The 19,382-nt window shown below is 36.3% G+C and overlaps 2 protein-coding genes across 5 annotated transcripts in view; one reads left to right on the plus strand and one right to left on the minus strand.

Moving 5' to 3' along the window:
- On the minus strand, window positions 1–4,032 carry LOC124953060 (39S ribosomal protein L50, mitochondrial). Of its 2 annotated transcripts, none has more exons than XM_047503913.1 (5): window positions 3,626–4,032; window positions 3,195–3,310; window positions 1,095–1,297; window positions 459–578; window positions 1–250 (listed from the first exon to the last, which is right to left on the minus strand). In XM_047503913.1, the coding sequence occupies exons 1-5, from the start codon at window positions 3,650–3,652 to the stop codon at window positions 114–116; spliced, it is 603 nt and encodes a 200-aa protein (XP_047359869.1). In that variant the 5' UTR covers window positions 3,653–4,032; the 3' UTR covers window positions 1–113. The 2 variants fall into 2 exon arrangements, with proteins under 2 accessions (XP_047359869.1, XP_047359868.1); XM_047503912.1 differs by having other exon boundaries at window positions 3,597–3,757.
- Window positions 3,114–19,382, plus strand: part of LOC124953052 (mediator of RNA polymerase II transcription subunit 13) — a 20,209-nt gene continuing 3,940 nt past the window's right edge. The window contains exons 1-12 of one of the 3 annotated variants that reach the window (XM_047503888.1): window positions 3,114–4,021; window positions 9,297–9,636; window positions 11,813–11,981; window positions 12,083–12,228; window positions 12,299–12,728; window positions 14,020–14,169; window positions 15,582–16,149; window positions 16,232–16,438; window positions 16,516–18,231; window positions 18,344–18,698; window positions 18,781–19,073; window positions 19,177–19,368. In XM_047503888.1, coding sequence (XP_047359844.1) covers window positions 3,953–4,021; window positions 9,297–9,636; window positions 11,813–11,981; window positions 12,083–12,228; window positions 12,299–12,728; window positions 14,020–14,169; window positions 15,582–16,149; window positions 16,232–16,438; window positions 16,516–18,231; window positions 18,344–18,698; window positions 18,781–19,073; window positions 19,177–19,368 — 4,635 coding nt within the window. In that variant the 5' untranslated portion in view covers window positions 3,114–3,952. The remainder of the gene's footprint in view (window positions 4,022–9,296; window positions 9,637–11,812; window positions 11,982–12,082; window positions 12,229–12,298; window positions 12,729–14,019; window positions 14,170–15,581; window positions 16,150–16,231; window positions 16,439–16,515; window positions 18,232–18,343; window positions 18,699–18,780; window positions 19,074–19,176; window positions 19,369–19,382) is intronic. The other 2 variants (XM_047503889.1, XM_047503890.1) reach the window with 2 other exon arrangements.

Genomic DNA, 19,382 nt, shown 5'->3' on the forward strand with positions numbered 1-19,382 from the left:
TGGCTAGAAAATTTCACGTTTTTTATTTTTTTCATATATTAAGTAATCCATTTCTCGATACGAACTCGATAGGAAATAATACGAGAATTCTTCGAAATATAAATGGTACAATTTTATTTAATTCGTTTATATTCTTGATAAAATGGATCCTCCAGCTTGAAACCTTTGTATTTCTTCTTGTATTTCAAACCAGTGACGAGAGTCGAGCTGAGCGGAAAAGCCGTCTTGCCACCAAACATCGTGTCTGTATCTGAGAGAATATTATCGATTGAGTAGCTGTTTAAACGGCGCATGGTTCATAGCTATATATACATAGTTATAGAAAACATTCCAATCGTTACCATGTATTCTAAATAATCTCACATTTTTTTCAAATATTAAGTACACAATATAGACATGGTAGTATAATAAATACTGTATCATGATATATTGGTATATTGATGAAATGTTAAGTTTACCAGGATGGAAACGATGGTATTCATATTGTACGTGTAAGTTCTTCGGAAGCTGCATCCTTCGTAATGTTTCGAGTGGTGTGGCAGTGTCCACCGGAGTATGATAAAATTCTTTTAGATCTCCTGATATAGAATAATACGTAAAAATGTATGTGAAAACATTTTTAATTAGGAAAATACATCGGTACGTTATTAATCAAACATGAAAACGTCTATAAACGTATTTCATAATCAAATTGATCATTTGTATACATAAGAAGCTTGTTCGAAGAAGAGCTAATTTATGTTTGATTATTTTTCTGTTCGTAAATTTCAGGAAATTAATATTAAAAGATAAAAATGGTGACGTAAGATCTTACAAAATTCTGATTGGATCGTATCGATATAGTAGTACAAATATCAGCAAATAAAAATTTAGTGAGCCTCAGTTCACGAAGGCTGAATTCACAAATAGTTTTATGTTCTATAATGAACTTTTCAAAATATATACATTTCAATATGACGTTGAGAAAAACGAAAGGAAAAAATAAAAAAAATAAAAAGGAAAATCTTCGTATATTTTTCTACTCATTGTCAGGCAATAGCTATTGCAAAATTTGATGGCATATGAAAACAAATGTTAAGACAATATATACTCACCGACCGTTTCGATTATGCAAAGCAACGAATTTGGCACGGAATGCTTGAACTCTTCCGCACAGGCTGCAAAGATTTTAAAGCGCGAAAGACCGCCCTCGAGCTTCGCCTCGTCCCTCGTCGAGATTTGTTGGCCCGCACAGATTTTGTCAATCCGTTCATTTACGTCGGAAGGTGGATCGTATGACTTTATTGATCGAAGAAATCTAAAAAGAAAAATGATAAGCAGCGTATTACCATTAACTCAGCTTCCGAAAGATCGTCCGACAAGTTGAGTCAATTAAACGTTAATTTTAACAAAAATATAGATGAATTAGCAATTAATTAATGTCATTCAATTTACAGTTTTTTTCGAAGAAATCACGAAAAGTTTTCCATCTTTTTGCAATTGTATCTACGAACGTCACGTTCATGTCCATAATTAGAATCAAGAAACAATTTCAACAGGTATACGGTGCATATAATGATTTTAATTTATTTGCATAGCAATGGAATGATCCATTTTTGTTCGACGCAAGTTAGAACAAATTTTTTCTAAAAAAACAGTCTACACAAATACATTTTTCGTGAAGAATATAATAGATGATATCCTATCGCTAGTAAGAATTCTATTATATCACAAAATTCTTTCGAACTTCAAAATAGTATACAGATCAGTCGATTATATCTCGCTGGTAAAGTCTCATTATATGCTACGCCGTCGAAGTAGAAGAACGTCCCTTTATCTTTCATAAAGGCGTTGTTCTGTTCTAACGGTTCTCTAGATCTTGGTCTCTTAGATTGCGAAAACTTTTATAATCTGTACATGGATATCGAGAAGCAATGTAACCCACCCTGCCTTCTATATACTTCAGCAAACCCTTAGGCATTAGCATGTCTATTCTATTTCGAGATGGAATCGTTTTTGTTGACGATGCAATTGATTTTACATGGGACCCATCAATATCCCAAAGTCGAGATTATCGTGTTATATTATTGTGTTAAACAAAATTTTTCTATTACATGTATGTACTTTATAAAAGAGCTAAGCGCAGTCTGCTAAAACGGTCGACGATATGACGTCCCGTTGGCGAGGGTAGAAGGTGGTAACGATGGTGTCGCACACTAGATGAAGGGAGGATCGGCACGGAGTGAAGGGAGAGGGAATAGGAGATCGATGTCCACCGATAGGATGGTAGTGCCCTCAAGTGCACCCTTGTGAAGTACGTTACTGAACGATAGCAGTGCTGTACTATGAAAACTACGTGCCCCTTAACCTTCAACGAGCCAAAAGATAATATTTTTTAGATTCTAGGCCATGTAGAAATCTAACACCGAAATGACGTTAAAATTACGAGCAGAGTTTTCGACAAATTTTATAAGAAACGATAAGTTGATAAATTAGTCGATTTATATATTGTAAAATATAGTCACGAAATATTCCATTCGACTAGCGCATCTCGTCTGGTTAGAGGACTCTTACATAGTAGTGTGTGAGCAGAATATAACAAAGCAATGAAAAAGAAAGAAAAAAGAAAAAAGAAAGAAAAAAAGAAAGAAAGAGGGAGAACGCACGCGATAGTGAGAGAGAGAGAGGGAGAGAGAAAGAGAGAGAGAGAAAGAAAGAAAGAGAGAAAGGAGAACGGACGTCTTCCACATACCGTGTTGACAGGTAGACGCAAGACGATTGCTACGTTTCTCGATGTCTCGCGTATTTCGTGAGAAAAAAAAGGGTCAGTGCACTTTCAGCATTTTTTCAAAATTTTGTAGAGATAGATTTCCGTTCATCATTCATCGTTATTAAAACCGATATAAATATAAGAGTAATTCCAAAAAAATCTATACGAAAAATGGAATAAAATCGGTCATTGAAATTATTCAGTATCTGACCAATTTTGTGAACAGGGCACTGGAGGTCACTCGAGCCAGCCCTAAAAAGTCGTAGACGATCGGAACACGATTTGCGCGCTCGGATAGGCTCGGTCGTTGTGTAAGTAGTGGGAGACAAGCGAAGGAGGTGGGAGAGGAGAGCAGTATGGCCGCAGCCCGTTCTCAGGCGGTTGACCAGCTGCGCGACGTAACGTGACGAAATTACGTTTCGTTCGAAAGCGATTGACCGCTTACCCTTTCGCGGAAAGAGACTTCCTGGTAGCTTCCAACTTCGGATTCTGCTTCAAGGCATCGTCAGCGGAACTCAGCTTACTCGCGAAGCGCGCAACGTCGCGACGTGCGTTCGTCGTCTGCGATAAAGAAAAAAAGTGAATAAGAAAGAAAAACCGATATAGAAAAGGAGTATAAATAAGAGAGAAAGAGAAAGAGACAGAGAGAGAGAGAGAGAGGGGGGAGGAGAGAGGGAGAGAGAGAAAGAGAGAGATAAATTAGAAATGATGGTGACACATAGTTGGTGTCTGTGTCTAGTGTTAAGAACGGTCGGATTAAAGTATCCGGTCGACATATAGTGGAAATGTCGTTCGTGAAGTGTTGAAAAGAAAAAAAAATAACATATTAGGAGTTTTTCTTACTAACCGTAGTAACCGCAAATAGAGCGGACGTACTTTTGAACGGAATCCTGTACGAGGCATGCCTGATGAGCGCCGCCATATTTTTCATCGTCGACCGTCGGAGAGAGAAACGAAACGGAGCGCACGCAGCAGCGGCAGCAGCAACCAGCAGAAATATCGGGACTGATCGTAAGGGGTCGCCTCGGGCGGCTGCGCTTGTTGTTTCCCATCGTCCGCCATTTTACGGTCGCCATTGAGAAGTGAAAACCCTACTTAAATGTTCTCGAATGATAGCGGTCTCGCCGTGTGATTTTCGGGCCTGAGAGCCGTGTCGCGTCGCGAAGTGTTGCTAATGAGTGTAAGGCGTGCGATGGAGAAGCCATGACGCATCCGTCGCATCAAACGAACGGCGCCAGCCTGGAGGACTGCCACACGAATTTCTTCGCACTGGTGAGTGACTCCAAATCCTTCCTTAGCCGCGTATATATGACCCTGCTCTCTTACCTTATTCATCATCATTGGTCTCTTTCGTGCTTCGTTATCATACTACTCGAGGTCCTGCACTTTTATACCCGTCATTGACTATCCTATCACCCGTCATCGTCTTTCTCTCTCCCTCCCCCCCTCTCTCTCTCTACGTCGCGAAGTCGCCGTTCTCAACGACTGATTTACAATCTCGTCCGTTATTCTCACTCTTTTCTACTTCAATCATCGCTATCGCAACTACCGAAGATCTGCGGCGACAGAAATGATCGTCGGCCGGCGTCTCGCATTCTCATACTCTTCTTCCGCAATCATGATTCCTTCCGTACAAGAAATCGAGATGTCCTTTGGCAATCGAATCTTCGTTGTGTTAACCTATATATCGAGACAGGAATTCCCCTCTGCAGTACTACTCGATCGAACATCGACTTCTCTCTCTTCCCCCCTCTCCCTCCCTCTCTTTACCTATTTATCTCTCTTTCTCTCGTATATCCCATCTCGTAACGCATCGCATTATCCTCTTTCTCTCTCTCTCTCTCTCTCTCTCTCTCTATCTATCTATCTCTTTCTCTCCCTACATAACATACGCCCTTACATATATGCTACTTCTCTTTTCTCTATCGACATAAGAGCGTGTCCTCGTCGAGAAGAAGTGTGTACTTCTTCAGTACGCACGTACGAGTATATAGATACATGTATACACTTTTACGTACAAGTATGGCAGATACATGTCATTCGTACGTGTGCGACCGTCAGAACGAAAAAGAAAGATTGGGAGTTTGTTTTGTACGATAAGATGTAATGTCGTTTTCGGTCAATTTTCGGGTGTTGTCTTCGTTATTGTTCTAAAAGTTGACGTGTAATGAATTATTTCGATATTCTTTTACTTCGGATTTTTCTTATTTTTCATCATATTGCTAAGATATTGCATCGTATTGTTGCGTTAGAGTAGGAATTCCATTTTCTATAATAAAAAACAGAGAAACTCTTCTAATCTTTAATGAAAAATTACCAAGGGTGCCGGGAAAGTAGCAACCACTATCGTTACTTTAGTTGCTACGTTTGTATTTTTTGCTTTTGTTTTGCTTTCTTTGCAGCTTTGCATAACGAAAATAACGAGATGTAGGAAGACGTAGTCGAGTAGAAGCTAAAGTTCGAGCAGTCGCTACGATCGTCTTAGAAAGAACGAAAACTGTGTCAGTCCGTTGTGTTGTTCCCCTGTGCTTCTCGAAAGTCCGTAACGCTTCCCCTCTCGCGTGCCAACGTCTCTCGAAACACCTAGGAATCCCTCCTTACTGTTGAGATATACCATGAATCTCGCTCGTTTCTGCAATCGTACGCGCGAAACTCTTCGCGTCTTTCTACGCTCTATGTATGGTATGTGTATATATGTGTGTATGTTACATTATGTATTTCATATATACACACATATATATATATAAAACTTATGCATATATATGACTCCGTGTGTGTTACTTTCTGGGCCTTTTCTCCTCTCTCTCTTTCTCTTTCTCTCTCTCTATATATATATATACACATATATATATATATATATATATATATATATATATCACAAAATGCATGTAACTTTTCGTGATAAGCGTGCGCGCACGAGGGTTTCAATCTCTTTCTGTTCCTGGCCCTCCCTCTACGACTCAACTAGCTTTGCATATACAGGGTGCAAGATAAATAGAGACAGTGGTGTACGCACCACTAGTGCGCGCGCGCGCGCGCCAAGGTAGTTACATCGATGTCGTCCTCGTCGCGTCGTTCTGCTCCTCCTCCTTCAGCTCCTCCTCATCGTGCGTGCCGTGCATGACACCGAGGAAAGAGAACAGACGCAACACATTTTTCTTATATTCATGGCATATACTAATACACAACATGCAGCTCGATCGAATATCTCTCTCTCTTTCCTTCCCCTTTTCTTTTGTTTTCTCATGAAATATTGTCCGTGTTGTTCTTTATCTTATTACGAATCTTTGATCGTTCGATCGACAAAGATTTTTGCTTTGATGAGAGGGATAGAAAGGAAAGATGTTGGGAGAGAATGAAGGATAAGACTCGCCCAGTTCTTGTCATCTTTATTTGTTTATGTCTTTCGATCCATGAGACATAACCCAGAAGTTAATGAATTTTCGTTTAAAACTATTTCGGCATCATGTCCTAAATTTCTTCGTGTATATCTAAAAAACGCACGAAAAAAGTGAGGTTATGTCAGATGTCATTGACAAGTACGGGACTCATTTTTTAAGAGATATCGAATTGGAAGTTGTAGCAATTTCATATATAAGAATTATTTTGAATGATAATGATAAGTAGAATATTAGGCTTGATTTCTTTGTATTCTATAAGATTGTTTATATTGTAACATATTGGGAATACTTCTGTTGGTCAGATTAAGACACATTTTAATCATTGTGATATAGAAGCATAATTGTGAGTAATCGCGAAATGAGTGCATCGACTTATTACCATTTATTTATTTTGCGATCTATAAATAGAATCAAAACACTATTTGTGATTATATTTTCGAGGATATATAAATTATTGTTTAATCGCATACATAATCTTTATCAAGTAACATTCGGTCCATTGCGTATTCTCATCCGTCGATCCGTCAAAAAAAAAACTGTGGAAGAGAAACACAGGGAAACGTGAAATAGTCGAATTATAATTATCAATTAGAACGTTAGTTCTGGTTACGTTGTAAAAGATTTATTAATAACCTTCTTTCCCTACATTAGATACTAGATATATTTCTATAGTACGTTAGATAAATTTTGTAAACGCTGTCATTAAGAAGATAGTATAAATTTCGTTAAACAGTTAAGTAAACATTTTTATCGGTAAATTTCGTATTGTTTGTTGTTCGTGAATTTTCCAATGAACCAAATCAAGAGAAAAACTCGTTGCTACGTAGTCAAAGAACGAAGCGAATCCTAGTTTATAAAAAAAACGATTATAATGTAAAATGTAAGTTAATGTATTTTCATCTTTATATCACACACTCAACGTGATACGTACTTAAATAATTTTTCAGTGAGGGTGAAATCAAAAAAAATTACTATGTAGTAAAAGAAGCGAATAAAATCTTTTATTGTAGTTCATAAGGAATGATTATAATGTGATATGTATGTATGCAAGTTAATGTATTTTCATTTTTGTATTACGTAACATACATTTCTAAAAACATTGTTACAATTTATCAAAATATAATCGAATAGCGGCAGAATCGTTATAAACATGGCTGCCAGACCATTCAACAAGAGCGTAGATAGTACGATTTTTTATCGATTTTCTAGTGTCATTTAGTTCAGATAATAAATTCTTTTATCGAAATCTGTAAACTTATAATCAACCGATTCTATAATTTTGTTGCATCGAGAGTAGAGATAGTTTGCCTCTGAGTACTTTATATGAACGACCGGTAAACAAGTAGATATAACGTTCTATTCTTTAGCGGTCGTGGACGAGACCGTGCTCTGCTTTCGTCTCGACTTCTCCCACAGCTTTCCCTTCTAGAAGTTCGTTAACTCGATCTTTCTCTTTCTAATCGTCTACACTCTCAACTCCAAAACGAAACGATTCCTTTTGAGCTCGATAACAATAAGTACATCTTTTAAAATTCTTTTTTATACTATTAGTTCGATTTTATTCCTTGACTCAAAAAAAAAATATTTATATTTATTTATCCTATATTTATTACAGTTTAATTTTACCTTGTTCGTCGTTCGTTATAAGCGTATCGTATATTAACTTTAATGACAGATTATAGGAGAATGACAGTGACATAAACAAAAGCGAATACATACGAGTACATAATTTTAAATGTATATATTTAACAAGAATCCAGCAACGTTTTATTCGATATATATACCACATAACAATAAAGGTTACTTTTTCCTTAGTCTTTACTGTATATATTTTATATATTATTTCGTCAATGAAGATTCTCCAACAGTGATTGAGCACCACTGAATCGGCGGCTCGAAGACCGGTGCGCAGGCGTAATCGTTTTACCGTCATGTAAACAAATGAGCGAGTGCCGAGGGAAAGCGCATGCGTGGCGCTTCTCTAGCCGCCGTTTTCGAGGTTCTCAACTTTTCTCGAACGTAAGGATACGCGTTTTACGCTTACTACGACTCATTTTACGGATTAGGTAACGTTTCGTTTCTTCACTATGCATTCTTTTTCAATATATGTTCTCTTATAATTATTTATGTAATGAGAAAAAGAGTCACGAGTCATTCAATCAATCTATCGAAAAACGGACATTCACGATTATAAAAATATTAAAATAAATTTTATCTATAGTTAGGTTATTGCTCTCAAACGTTTGAACTTTTCAATGTTTGACTCTTCGTGAAATCAGAAATTTCTGCAGGATAGACATGCAGACAGACATACAGAGATGGTGAGAGAGAGAGAGAGAGAGAGAGAGAGAGAGAGAGAGAGAGAGCGAGGAGGAGGAGGAAGAGAAGGAGGAGGAGGAGGAGGAGGAGGTTAGCGTTCGTAGGATCGCCGTCCAGTGATCTTCGAAAGAGAAGAGTGGGGAATAGGTACGTTCAGTGGTGGGCGCGCTTCACAAGGATGGAACGAGAGAGGCACATAGGGGTTCCCCAAGTTGAACCCACGCGGGCGGCCTTGCACGTCGCCTTGCTTGTATTGATCAGCAAAGCTTGACAGGTCCGTAGCGCTACAGGGCGCTTTCGACGTTTTTGTGGGATTAGAATAGATTAATATTTGCGAATTTTGGGAAAAAATGACTCGGATGTTTAGGAAAAACTCGAAAATACGGGATGTAATTTAAAGAACGAAGCAAAACTTCGTTTAATGAAAGAACGTCTCGTCCATCGTTCTATCGTATCGATCGAAACATGAATTATTTCTGTCGGTCTATAAACTAACACGTGGGATATTTGTATATAACCTTATATAGATTGAAAAATCAATGTATGTATGTACATATGTATGTAAATAAACATCATGGATTTTTTTTTGTTACTTTGTAAATCAAATATTTTTAAGAAATATAGGTTTGGTGTTAATCGTTTATCCAGCAAACATCCATCTATTTCCTCATAAGGAATACTTAGTATCTTGATACATACTTTTCTGAGAAGGAATGGGAGCTGTATTACGATCACAAAGTTTCCTTATCTCTATAAAAAAAATTAGTTGATTTAATATATCGTTTTCTTTTTCTTTCTTTTTTTCCTTTTTTTGTTCCTTTTTTTAGACGGACCTCTGCGGTATAAAATGGAGGAAGCTTGTGTGGGGCGAAGTGGCCGGCGGTTTCGGGGGTACCCCACTCGAAGATCCGGTACTGTCGAGCTTCTCGCGTTGCCTTGCGGGTGACATTCTCTGCGTGTGGCGGCGGGTCGCCGCCACGCCGGCTGCCTCCGCCGGCGGCCCGGCAACCGCCTCTGGACCCGGCCCTGGCATCTTCGAACTGGGCATCGCGCCCTCTCCAGCTCCTCCACCACTCTCTCTGACTGCAGCCAAGGAACTCTGGATCTTCTGGTACGGCGAGGAACCCGATCTTTCTGGTCTCGTCTCGCCAGAGCTCATCGCTTGCGGTGAGTGTCTTCATTCGTTCATGTGATACTATCCGTCACCATCATCATCACCCAATGTCAATCCTTTGTTGTTCATTTAAACAGAGAAAAGAACTCGTCATGGGGTCGAGTCCAGTAAACGAATTTCGTTCTGAAATGTCTTACAGGCGATACAACATCCTTGGACGAGTATTGGATATATCTACTAAGATACTTTTCTCTTAAAAAATCTTGGAATTTATTACAAATGATATAGGATATCAAGAGCTTGTTTATATTGGCTAATTATTAACAGGAATATTGAAAGGAACAAGGCAGCAGAACATTAGACCTTATAATGATGTATTTCGTGATAGGTCGATGTTAAAAAAATGAAGTACTTATAAAAATGATCTGATGTTTCATTTTATTAACAAAAGCAAAGTATCACGCAATATGTAGTTGGTTAATTGGAAAGCTATAGAGAATGAATTTCGAATATTTTCTATTAGTGTCAAAAAACAAGGTAATACAACGTAGGTTCCTTTAAAGAAAGACTTCCTTCCTTTTTAAAACGTTTTGTTTATAATTCATTTAAATTATATTGAATGTTTCGTTACTTTAACTAGATCAATTCGTCGACTATTTGTTTAGAAAGTGTTACGCTGCACAATGATTTGAAAGTCACTTTCTGGAGAGAAAAAGTCCTACGATGAGATTCTCGGAAGTTTTCATTTGAAGCAAAGGCGAAAAATATAATTTAGTATGATGATAGACAACGGTGTTCTTCTTTAAGTTCTTCGAGATAGATTGACAATGAGAAAAATGAACAATTGAATTTCGTCGATATATTTATTGATATATTTATTTGATTAAATAAATTTATTCTCCTTAAAATGAAGAATCAAAACGTATATTCAACCGGTGAATAGTTTGAAAAGATATTAATGATATTATTTTGTATCATATTTATTTTTAAAAAAATTTGATTTACGGTTTGCAAAACATATGATGAGGAAAGCATATGATGATAGATGTGAAGGAAGAGGAAAGGAAATGATTACAAAAAGCAAAAAAAAAAGAAGGAAAAGAAAAATGGTTAGGATTGGAAGGAAGGAAAGCGTAAAAGAATTTGAATTTTTGCATTGATGTATATAGTATGTAACTTGCGAATTAAGTGACACGACTAATTCGCATTATAACCTTGCAGTACTTCTATCTTGACGAGAGAGAAGGTAGACACACGTTGAAAGAAAGCGGTAATATCGAGCAACGGAGCGGCGTTGTGAGCATCGTGTGCTCTCTTCGGCATGGGGTCGCTGAACCATGCACTTGTCTTGTAGCTTGTTGCGACGCAACCTATAGATCCACCGTTGCGTACCGTGCGCGGGATTACTCGAATCGTGAAACTGTAAACCGTTAAGCCTAAAACACCGCCCCTTATTTCTTCTATCCTTTCGTTCAAACTCTTTTGCAATTATTCATCGTTCATAAATTCACGAAAATTCATGAGAGTAATTCAAACCTTTGAATTTCGAATTATAGTTCGTGCTAACGAACTTTTCGTTTAACAGAATAATAGAAATTCGTTTTGAAATATAACAAAAAATCGTAATGTAAGACTTGACTGCAAGATATACTATAAGTTGGACATATTTTGTATTTACACTGTAATTATTCAATCAGAGTTACATATTTGTCGAATTACGAATCTTTATGAATTTTATCTTCTGAATCATATTCTTTATATTCATTATAATAATATTGAGAATTATCGACGATTGAATAGCATCTAATAATTATAGGTAGTATAGATGAGATTTTATAACAAAAAATAAATGCTGAGCTAGGAGCGAACGCGTGCAGTATTACAAAGTAAAAGGAGTCAAGGCGCGGTACCGGAGACGAGTTCGAAGCCTGTCAAGCGATTGAAGTGAAAGCGATATTTACACGTAAAAGTTAGCGTATAGTGTCGCCATAAATAATCAATATCGCTTCAATGTTGTATGATGGAAGTATTCATATTTTGTAAAATAACAACAATATAATGTTGATATAGATATTTCATTATTGCTCTTTAAATTCAATTTGAGAATAAATATGGAAATTGTAAATTAAATTCGTATTTGTAGCTTTACATACAATGATAGCCGCAAATCACATTCTTTGGTTTTGTTAATCATATACAGAACTAATAATCTGTTATCTTTTATTACAGAAAGTGAGCAAGGATCGTGGGAAAGTGGTTTGTCATACGAATGCCGGTCTCTTCTCTTTAAAGCTCTTCATAATTTGATCGAACGGTGCTTACTATCACGTGACTTTGTTCGATTAGGAAAGTGGTTTGTGCAACCATATGATGGCTTTGAAAAACATCGTTGTAGCAGGTACATGTTTATATTGTCATTGAATATAATGTTCATGTTACATTTGTAAACGCTTTCGACCAGTCTTCATTGAATATTATTTTTCGTTTTTCATTTTGCAGCAGTCACTTGTCATTCTCGTTTGCATTTTTTGTGCATGGTGAAAGCACTGTATGTGCAAGCGTGGATGTTAGACAACATCCTGCAGTGCGACATCTTACTAGGGCATGTTTGCAGCGCACTCAAACATCTCAATCTGGTGTTAAGGGTAAATATAAAGAAAAAAAATTATTTATGAAATTGGTACACAGATTTTATTTAAGATTTTCTTGTCACAGTGATCTTGGCTCCTTATGGATTGGCAGGAACTTTAACAGGCCAAGTTGGACGTATGGATAGTCAACTTCTCGAAGAATGGAAACATTTCTATCCAATTAATAGTAATAACACGGAAACAGGACTGCCACCACTTGTAGAAGTTCTTGTTGGCGGTGTACGCATGCGTTATCCTTCCTGTTATGTATTAGTTACGGATATGGATGATACACCATCGGGAGCTCCACTGTCACCACCAAATAGTCCTATTAGTTGTGAAAATACTTTTGCAACTGAACAAGATTTTGGAGCTGCTACAGAATTACCAGAACGCGTATGGGCAGAATGTACTTTAAGCTCACCAATATCTGCTTCCAAGACCGAATCTTCCACAGAACTTGGAACTTGGACATTTGTTGAACCAATGCAAAAGGCTTCCTGTACTTGCTCAAAGTAAGTAAAATAATTCTTTAATTGCATATGATAAATTTACCAATAAAGGCAATAAAGTGATGTCATTTTAGTTATATATGCATTTCCATGCGTATTATAATTTATAAACTAATCGTTTATAAAAACATGTATCAATAATATGATACCTTCGTTTGTTTCTTTATTCAATTTTATGCGCTATAAATTATATTTATAATGAACTTGAATCTTATTAAACTTGTGACAGTGCAATATATATCGACATATATAAAGAAAGTAATACAATTTTGCATATTAGAATTTGAGTAAATCTATAAATGATTATTATATCTATTTTTAATAAATTAGATATGAAGAAAATATATTACTAATAGATCGATTATTTTTTATAACAAATCAATGTTATAAAATGTGTGTGATTCTACATAGTTATTATTCGTATGATATCAAAGGTGTACTGTTGTTTTAAATGTATCTTTAGGATTTATTTGAAGCATGACTTACACTAGTCGGTTCTGTTATATTGACTGTGTCAGTATTATACAATATAATACACAAAGTAATATTTATTCATTATTTTTTAAATCTACACTATATATGATGAATGGAAAAGATTGAAAAGTTTTGTATTAATAATATGAGTAAATATATAATAGAGGGTTTCTTATAGTTTCTTAATTAAATTCTTTTTTCTTTTTTAAAGAATTCTTTTATTTTTAAAGAGTTAGTTTATTTTTATAACACTTTCAAATTAATAGAAAATAACAACTTTAATTCTTAATTTAGTAAAAAGTATTACTTTGTGTATGCTGATAAACAAATTTAAGTAACTGTGAATTACAAGTATATTTGACAATGTCAATGATAGAGCCATTTCTATTTGCATGTTAGAGCATAATTTATAAAACGTAGATCGTGGAAATGTTAAAATGCAGATAGTAGTTTTGAATGGCTGCTTCTGCAATGTGTGCATGTAAGATAAAGCTCTTTGAAAGGGCTTAAGTGCAACTTTTACCTGTTCAAGTAAATTTACATTTTTATAAAATTATACAGGATAAAGAAATATATGATAGATGTTTATAAATTCTTTTATATACATATTTCGGATTGTACATATCAGGAAATTTTCTGGTAACATAAAAAAAATAAATATTGAATAATAAACATTTTTTCAAATTTCTGATATGGTATCGATTCAGCGTATAAGGTATAACTTTTTGATACAAGTTATGCTTCAGGACACTATGGAACCAATGAGATCATAATATATCTCTAAAGGAAAGAAACAAGATGTTAAACACATCGGTTGCAGGTATACCAACCCCGGGGGTTGGAAGGGCCTGGCCTCCTCACAGGTTCAGAGGGAGAGAGTAGATAAAGGTGGACGGAGGGTCGTACCGTTTCATCGACGCTCTACCACCCAGTGGGATGCTTGCCCCTCTGTCCCTGCTAGTGCCCCCAGGTGGGTAATTTCTGCCCCGATATACAGAAATCTATGCTGTATCATATTATCGTGCACTACAATAATTGCATATGGTCGAAAGAGACCATAACATCATCCTTGAATTCACTGCTTTCATCAACTCTGTCATATATATATGTATATGTATATGTATATGTATATGTATATGTATATGTATATGTATATGTATATGTATATGTATATGTATATGTATATGTATATGTATATGTATATGTATATGTATATGTGTATATATATGTATATGTATATGTATATGTATATATATACGTATGTATATGCATATGTATGTATATATAATCATACAAGTAACAGAATTTAATGCACTATAATACAATAATTGATTTCATACGACGATTGCTTTTCTTCAGGCATGTGTGTTAATTTTAGCACTCAAATCATAACTAATATGCTGAAACTGGATACTCTCAATATATCATCTTTTTAATAATATGGAAGAGGCAGTTTTCCCCGAAAAAAAATTGTATCATTGTTTAGAAGGTTAGCATATTTTTTTTATATAAACATATTGTGAAAATATATGAAAATGGGCATACAAAATAAATCAATTAGTAAGTACACACATTCACAGCAAAAGCAAAACGAATTGAATATAAAGCCTTTTTTTCTTTTTTTTCCTTTTTGTTTTTTTTTTCTTTTTTTTTTTTTTTTTTTTTTTTTCTTTTTTTTTTTTTTTTTTTTTTTTTTAATGTACTTGTGATTTAATTTTATGGACTTTATTTATCTTAAAATAAATGAGATTTTCATGTAAAAATTTTATATTCTTTGTACCTTTTCATCATGCACTGAATTGCGTATACTCTATTCGCATGGCTTGCTATAATAATAGCATTATATATATAATTTATACTTGAATGTTCATACATGAACCCTTCAATCATTTAATTATAACGTATTCGATTTTTTAATACATTTCTTTCTTTTTTAGATACTTTATTTGTAAAAATGTAACATCTGCATGGTTATTGGTATATCATATGCATGTTGCTAACAAAATATGAAATTAACTCATCATTATATTTTTTATATAATTTCCATTATATATCATATACATACTATTAATATATAGCCAATAGATACATTAACATATTATGTTTTAACATGCTTCAATCCATTGTTTGTTTTAAATGCAAAATATTTTAAGTGCTGACGTTAAGTCATCCCGTCTGTGTATGTATATACAAAGATAATAATTTTGTGATTATTTATAATCTTAAAAACATGTAATACTGCGTAGAGATATGAACTTATAGGAAAAATAATTGTAAAAAAAGAGAAATCAAAAGATATTTATGACATTGTCTTTTTATATTTTTTTAAAAAGTTATATTTTCTTCACATTAATCATTATATTTATTCTTAAAATAAAATAGGTCCGTACTGAGCAGAGTAGAAGCACCAAGTACACCACCAGAAGGACCACCATCTTATTCAAGAGGTCCACCTACTGGAGGAGATTGCCTACCAGTTCCATCAGTGGGATCACCAGGCTCGCCAGCACCATCTCCACTTCCAACCCCACATTCTGAGCCTGCATCAGTTCCACCAGCAGAACCAACGATGCCTACACTCAGCCCACAACCACCACCCAGTCACACAAACACTGCCCCTCCTTTAACTCCATCACAAGGTCCAAAATCGGCATCTTCTGCATGTAATAATCAGGCACATAGTCCTTTACCTGGGCAAACACTAAAACGACCAATCTTAGCCTCTAGAGAATATGAAGGTGCTCTTTTAGAAGATGAACAACCCTTGTCTTGGCTTTATGATTATTCAACACAAGAAGCTTGGCTCAACCATCCTGTCAAGCGTTTTAAAGGTCCAACGAGTGGTCCAACTAATGTTCGAAGTAACACTTTGTATCCACCAATGAATTTGCAAGCTTTACAACCTCAAGCACCAAAACTAGAAATCAAACAGGAACCAAACGTAACAACTGTATGTGTCTTCTAATTATATGATTTTATAAATAATATTTATCGTCGCAAATTCATAATTTTATTTATTTAATGTCGTATAGAGTGATTGTATCGGAAGAAGATCGGATCCATATGAATTCGATGCAATGGGGGAAGAGAATAATACAAATGTCGATGGATTAAGGCGGCAAAGAGATGATCCACCTAAACCAGGATCTTTATTTACTAGCGAAGGTCTTCAAGCATCTTATAAGGATTTGGAACAGATTTTTGATAATTCTGATCCTGACACTTCAAGTGACGAGACTGTAAGTATATTTTGTTTTTCTACATAATTATAATTTAGTCATTGTATCTTATGAGAAAATATTAAAAATTGTTTCAGAACTTAAATCAGCTTCAAGTACAAACACCACCTGGTTCTAATAAATCGGGTGGTATGCACGAAGAGACAAGGATAGACGGTACAAATAAGCATAACAATCGTGGTGTAGGAGTATTACGACCAGAAGAACTGTCCAAAATGTTTCCAACACCACCGTCTTTGGAGCATAATCCAGTAGCTTCGCCATGTCAGTTAAACGATCCGCTTACGGACCAAACCGATCTCTCCGTTCCACAACGTCCACTCAGGCATCTCCCGGATATCTATCCTAATATGGGATCTCCGCAAGAGGAACCAATCGATGATTGGTCATACGTGTTCAAGCCAGCTCCCATCTGCAAGATGGTTGGTTCTTCCAAATATGCTCCACTTACAAATCTACCTAGCCAGTCCCTTCCACCCGTTACACTGCCATCGCACTGCGTGTACAGACCTTCCTGGCAGTGTAGTTCGACTTCCATCAATTCGGAAAAACCTCTTCCACCGTCTAGACCTGGATCCGTTCAACAACAACCTTGTCCACCAAGTCCAGCGCCATTAGGCGCTCCATATCGTACGACTACTCTTCCGGGTAGGCCACCGCCACCACCATATGACCAACCGAGCCCAGCTACTTCCACAACATCTTCATATTTAAATAAAAATCTAAACAGTATCGAGGCAGACACACCGGGGCCAACTCGTGCACCGGAATCTAATTCTCTTGTGGTGAACATACTGTTGGGTGATACAGCATTGAATATTTTCCGTGATCATAACTTCGATAGTTGCAGTCTATGTGTATGTAATGCAGGTCCGAAAGTTGTTGGTAATATAAAAGGTGCCGATGCAGGTGTTTATCTAACGAACTCTTGGGGAAATGGTAGTGCTCTGATTCAAGATGACGATCAAATTAGGTGCAGCTGTGGTTTTAGTGCTGTGGTAAATAGGCGACTAGCTCATAAAGCAGGATTATTTTATGAGGACGAGATGGAAATAACGGGAATTGCTGAGGATCCAGCAGAAAAAAAGAAAGGATCGCTTGCTGCACTTGCATGCGCTGGAGGTAAATCACCTGAAGGATTAGATATTATTCCTCCGAATGTCTTGGAATTACTTCGAGAGCAATGCTTGCTAGTACAGAGTTCTGCGAGCAGTCTTTACAGAGCGGCAAGAATTTACGCTAGCATGAAAAGTTATCCAATGCTCGCACCAACGGTGAATACTCTAGAATTTAATGATGGCAATGAGGTATCACTCGCAGCATTAGATCAGGGAAAGATCGATAGTACACATAGTGAAAGAACTAATCGTGTTAATGGCATACATCGTTGGGTCTTTCTCAGAGCTCGCGGTCCTCAGTGTAGCGGTGATATTGTGCGAATGATGAGAGCCCTACAGCCGCTTCTGCAAGATGCCGTACAGAAAAAGTGTACTACTAGAATGTGGGAAGCACCTTACACTGTTGCTGGACCTCTTACTTGGAGGCAATTTCATCGTTTGGCTGGACGTGGAACGGACGATCGATGTGAACCACAACCGATACCTGCACTGGTTGTAGGATATGATAGAGATTGGTTATCGTTATCACCTTATGCTCTTGGTTATTGGGAGAAACTATTGTTAGAACCTTACGCTGGCCCGAGGGATATTGCTTATGTTGTGGTTGCACCAGATAGCGATTGTGTAGTCAATAAAGTCAAGTCATTTTTCCGTGAGCTTTCAACAACTTACGAAGTACGTAAAAGTTGTTTTCTAAATCTAAAAAAATTATTCTTATATGTGTGTGATATTGTTAAAATGAATACATGATATACTATGATATATATTTGTCCTTTTTCGTTCTTAGATCTGTCGATTAGGGAGACACACTCCCATTTCAAAGGTATTACGCGATGGGATTCTTCGTGTTGGTAAATCAGCAGCACAAAAATTAGCAAAACAACCGATTGACGAATGGTTTAAATTTCTCGGTGAAAATCGAATAGGAGAGTTATTGCGATTGTATGCTCAAGTATGTAATCATCGTCTGGCACCATATTTAACACAGGTTATACAAGATCGAAGTTTATTAGATCCTGGTGATACTCAATTACCAAATAAACAACAGCAGCAACAACAGCAACAACAGCAAACCACTGCTCCTGTTACTGATACAATGCCAGCAACGCCTGACGTGATGACAACAAAGCCAGAATCTGTTGGTACGTATACAATTTATTAGAAATATTCGTAATTTAATCATATTTTATCACGATAAAATTATAATCATAACAATATCTGCAGAAAGTGAAAACCCAAGAAGCGAGACTCCCTCAAATACATCAAATCCAAATCCAAATATCGGCAATACTACACCGACTTCGCAAATGTCTACTGGAAATTCCACAACGACAATAGGTCCTGACGAAGAGGAAGTTGAACCGCCGGCTGTTGTTGTTTATTTAGTTGAACCATTCTCTTTAGGAGGACCTGAAGATTCTGATCGCCGACGGCTTGCTATATTAGCCCTGTTACGAGCGTATTCTGCTGCAGTGAATAGCATGCCTGAAAATATTAGATCTAACATAAATGTTCAGGTAATATTTGTTGCATATAGTATCGAATGACAAAAATAGATAATGCCTGATTACTTCAAGAATTACATTAATTAAACTGTATTTTTACATTCTTTATTTGTAGTTAATATCACTGGAAAGTATAATGGAATTAGGTCGTGCAAGAGAAAGAAGAAAGATACAAGATGAAATGAGAGCTTTGGCTTTAAATGTGTTTCTACAAGGACGTCGTTTGCTGAATCATAATTCCACGGTAAAGAGTCTTACTGGTTTTGGTACCGCAGCCGCCGCAGATCTATTCCTGAAAAGTAAAGATGTAAGGCTTCATAT

This window comes from Vespa velutina, chromosome 11 (genome assembly GCF_912470025.1).
Source record: "Vespa velutina chromosome 11, iVesVel2.1, whole genome shotgun sequence".
In the NCBI taxonomy this organism is placed as follows: Eukaryota; Metazoa; Arthropoda; class Insecta; order Hymenoptera; family Vespidae; genus Vespa; species Vespa velutina.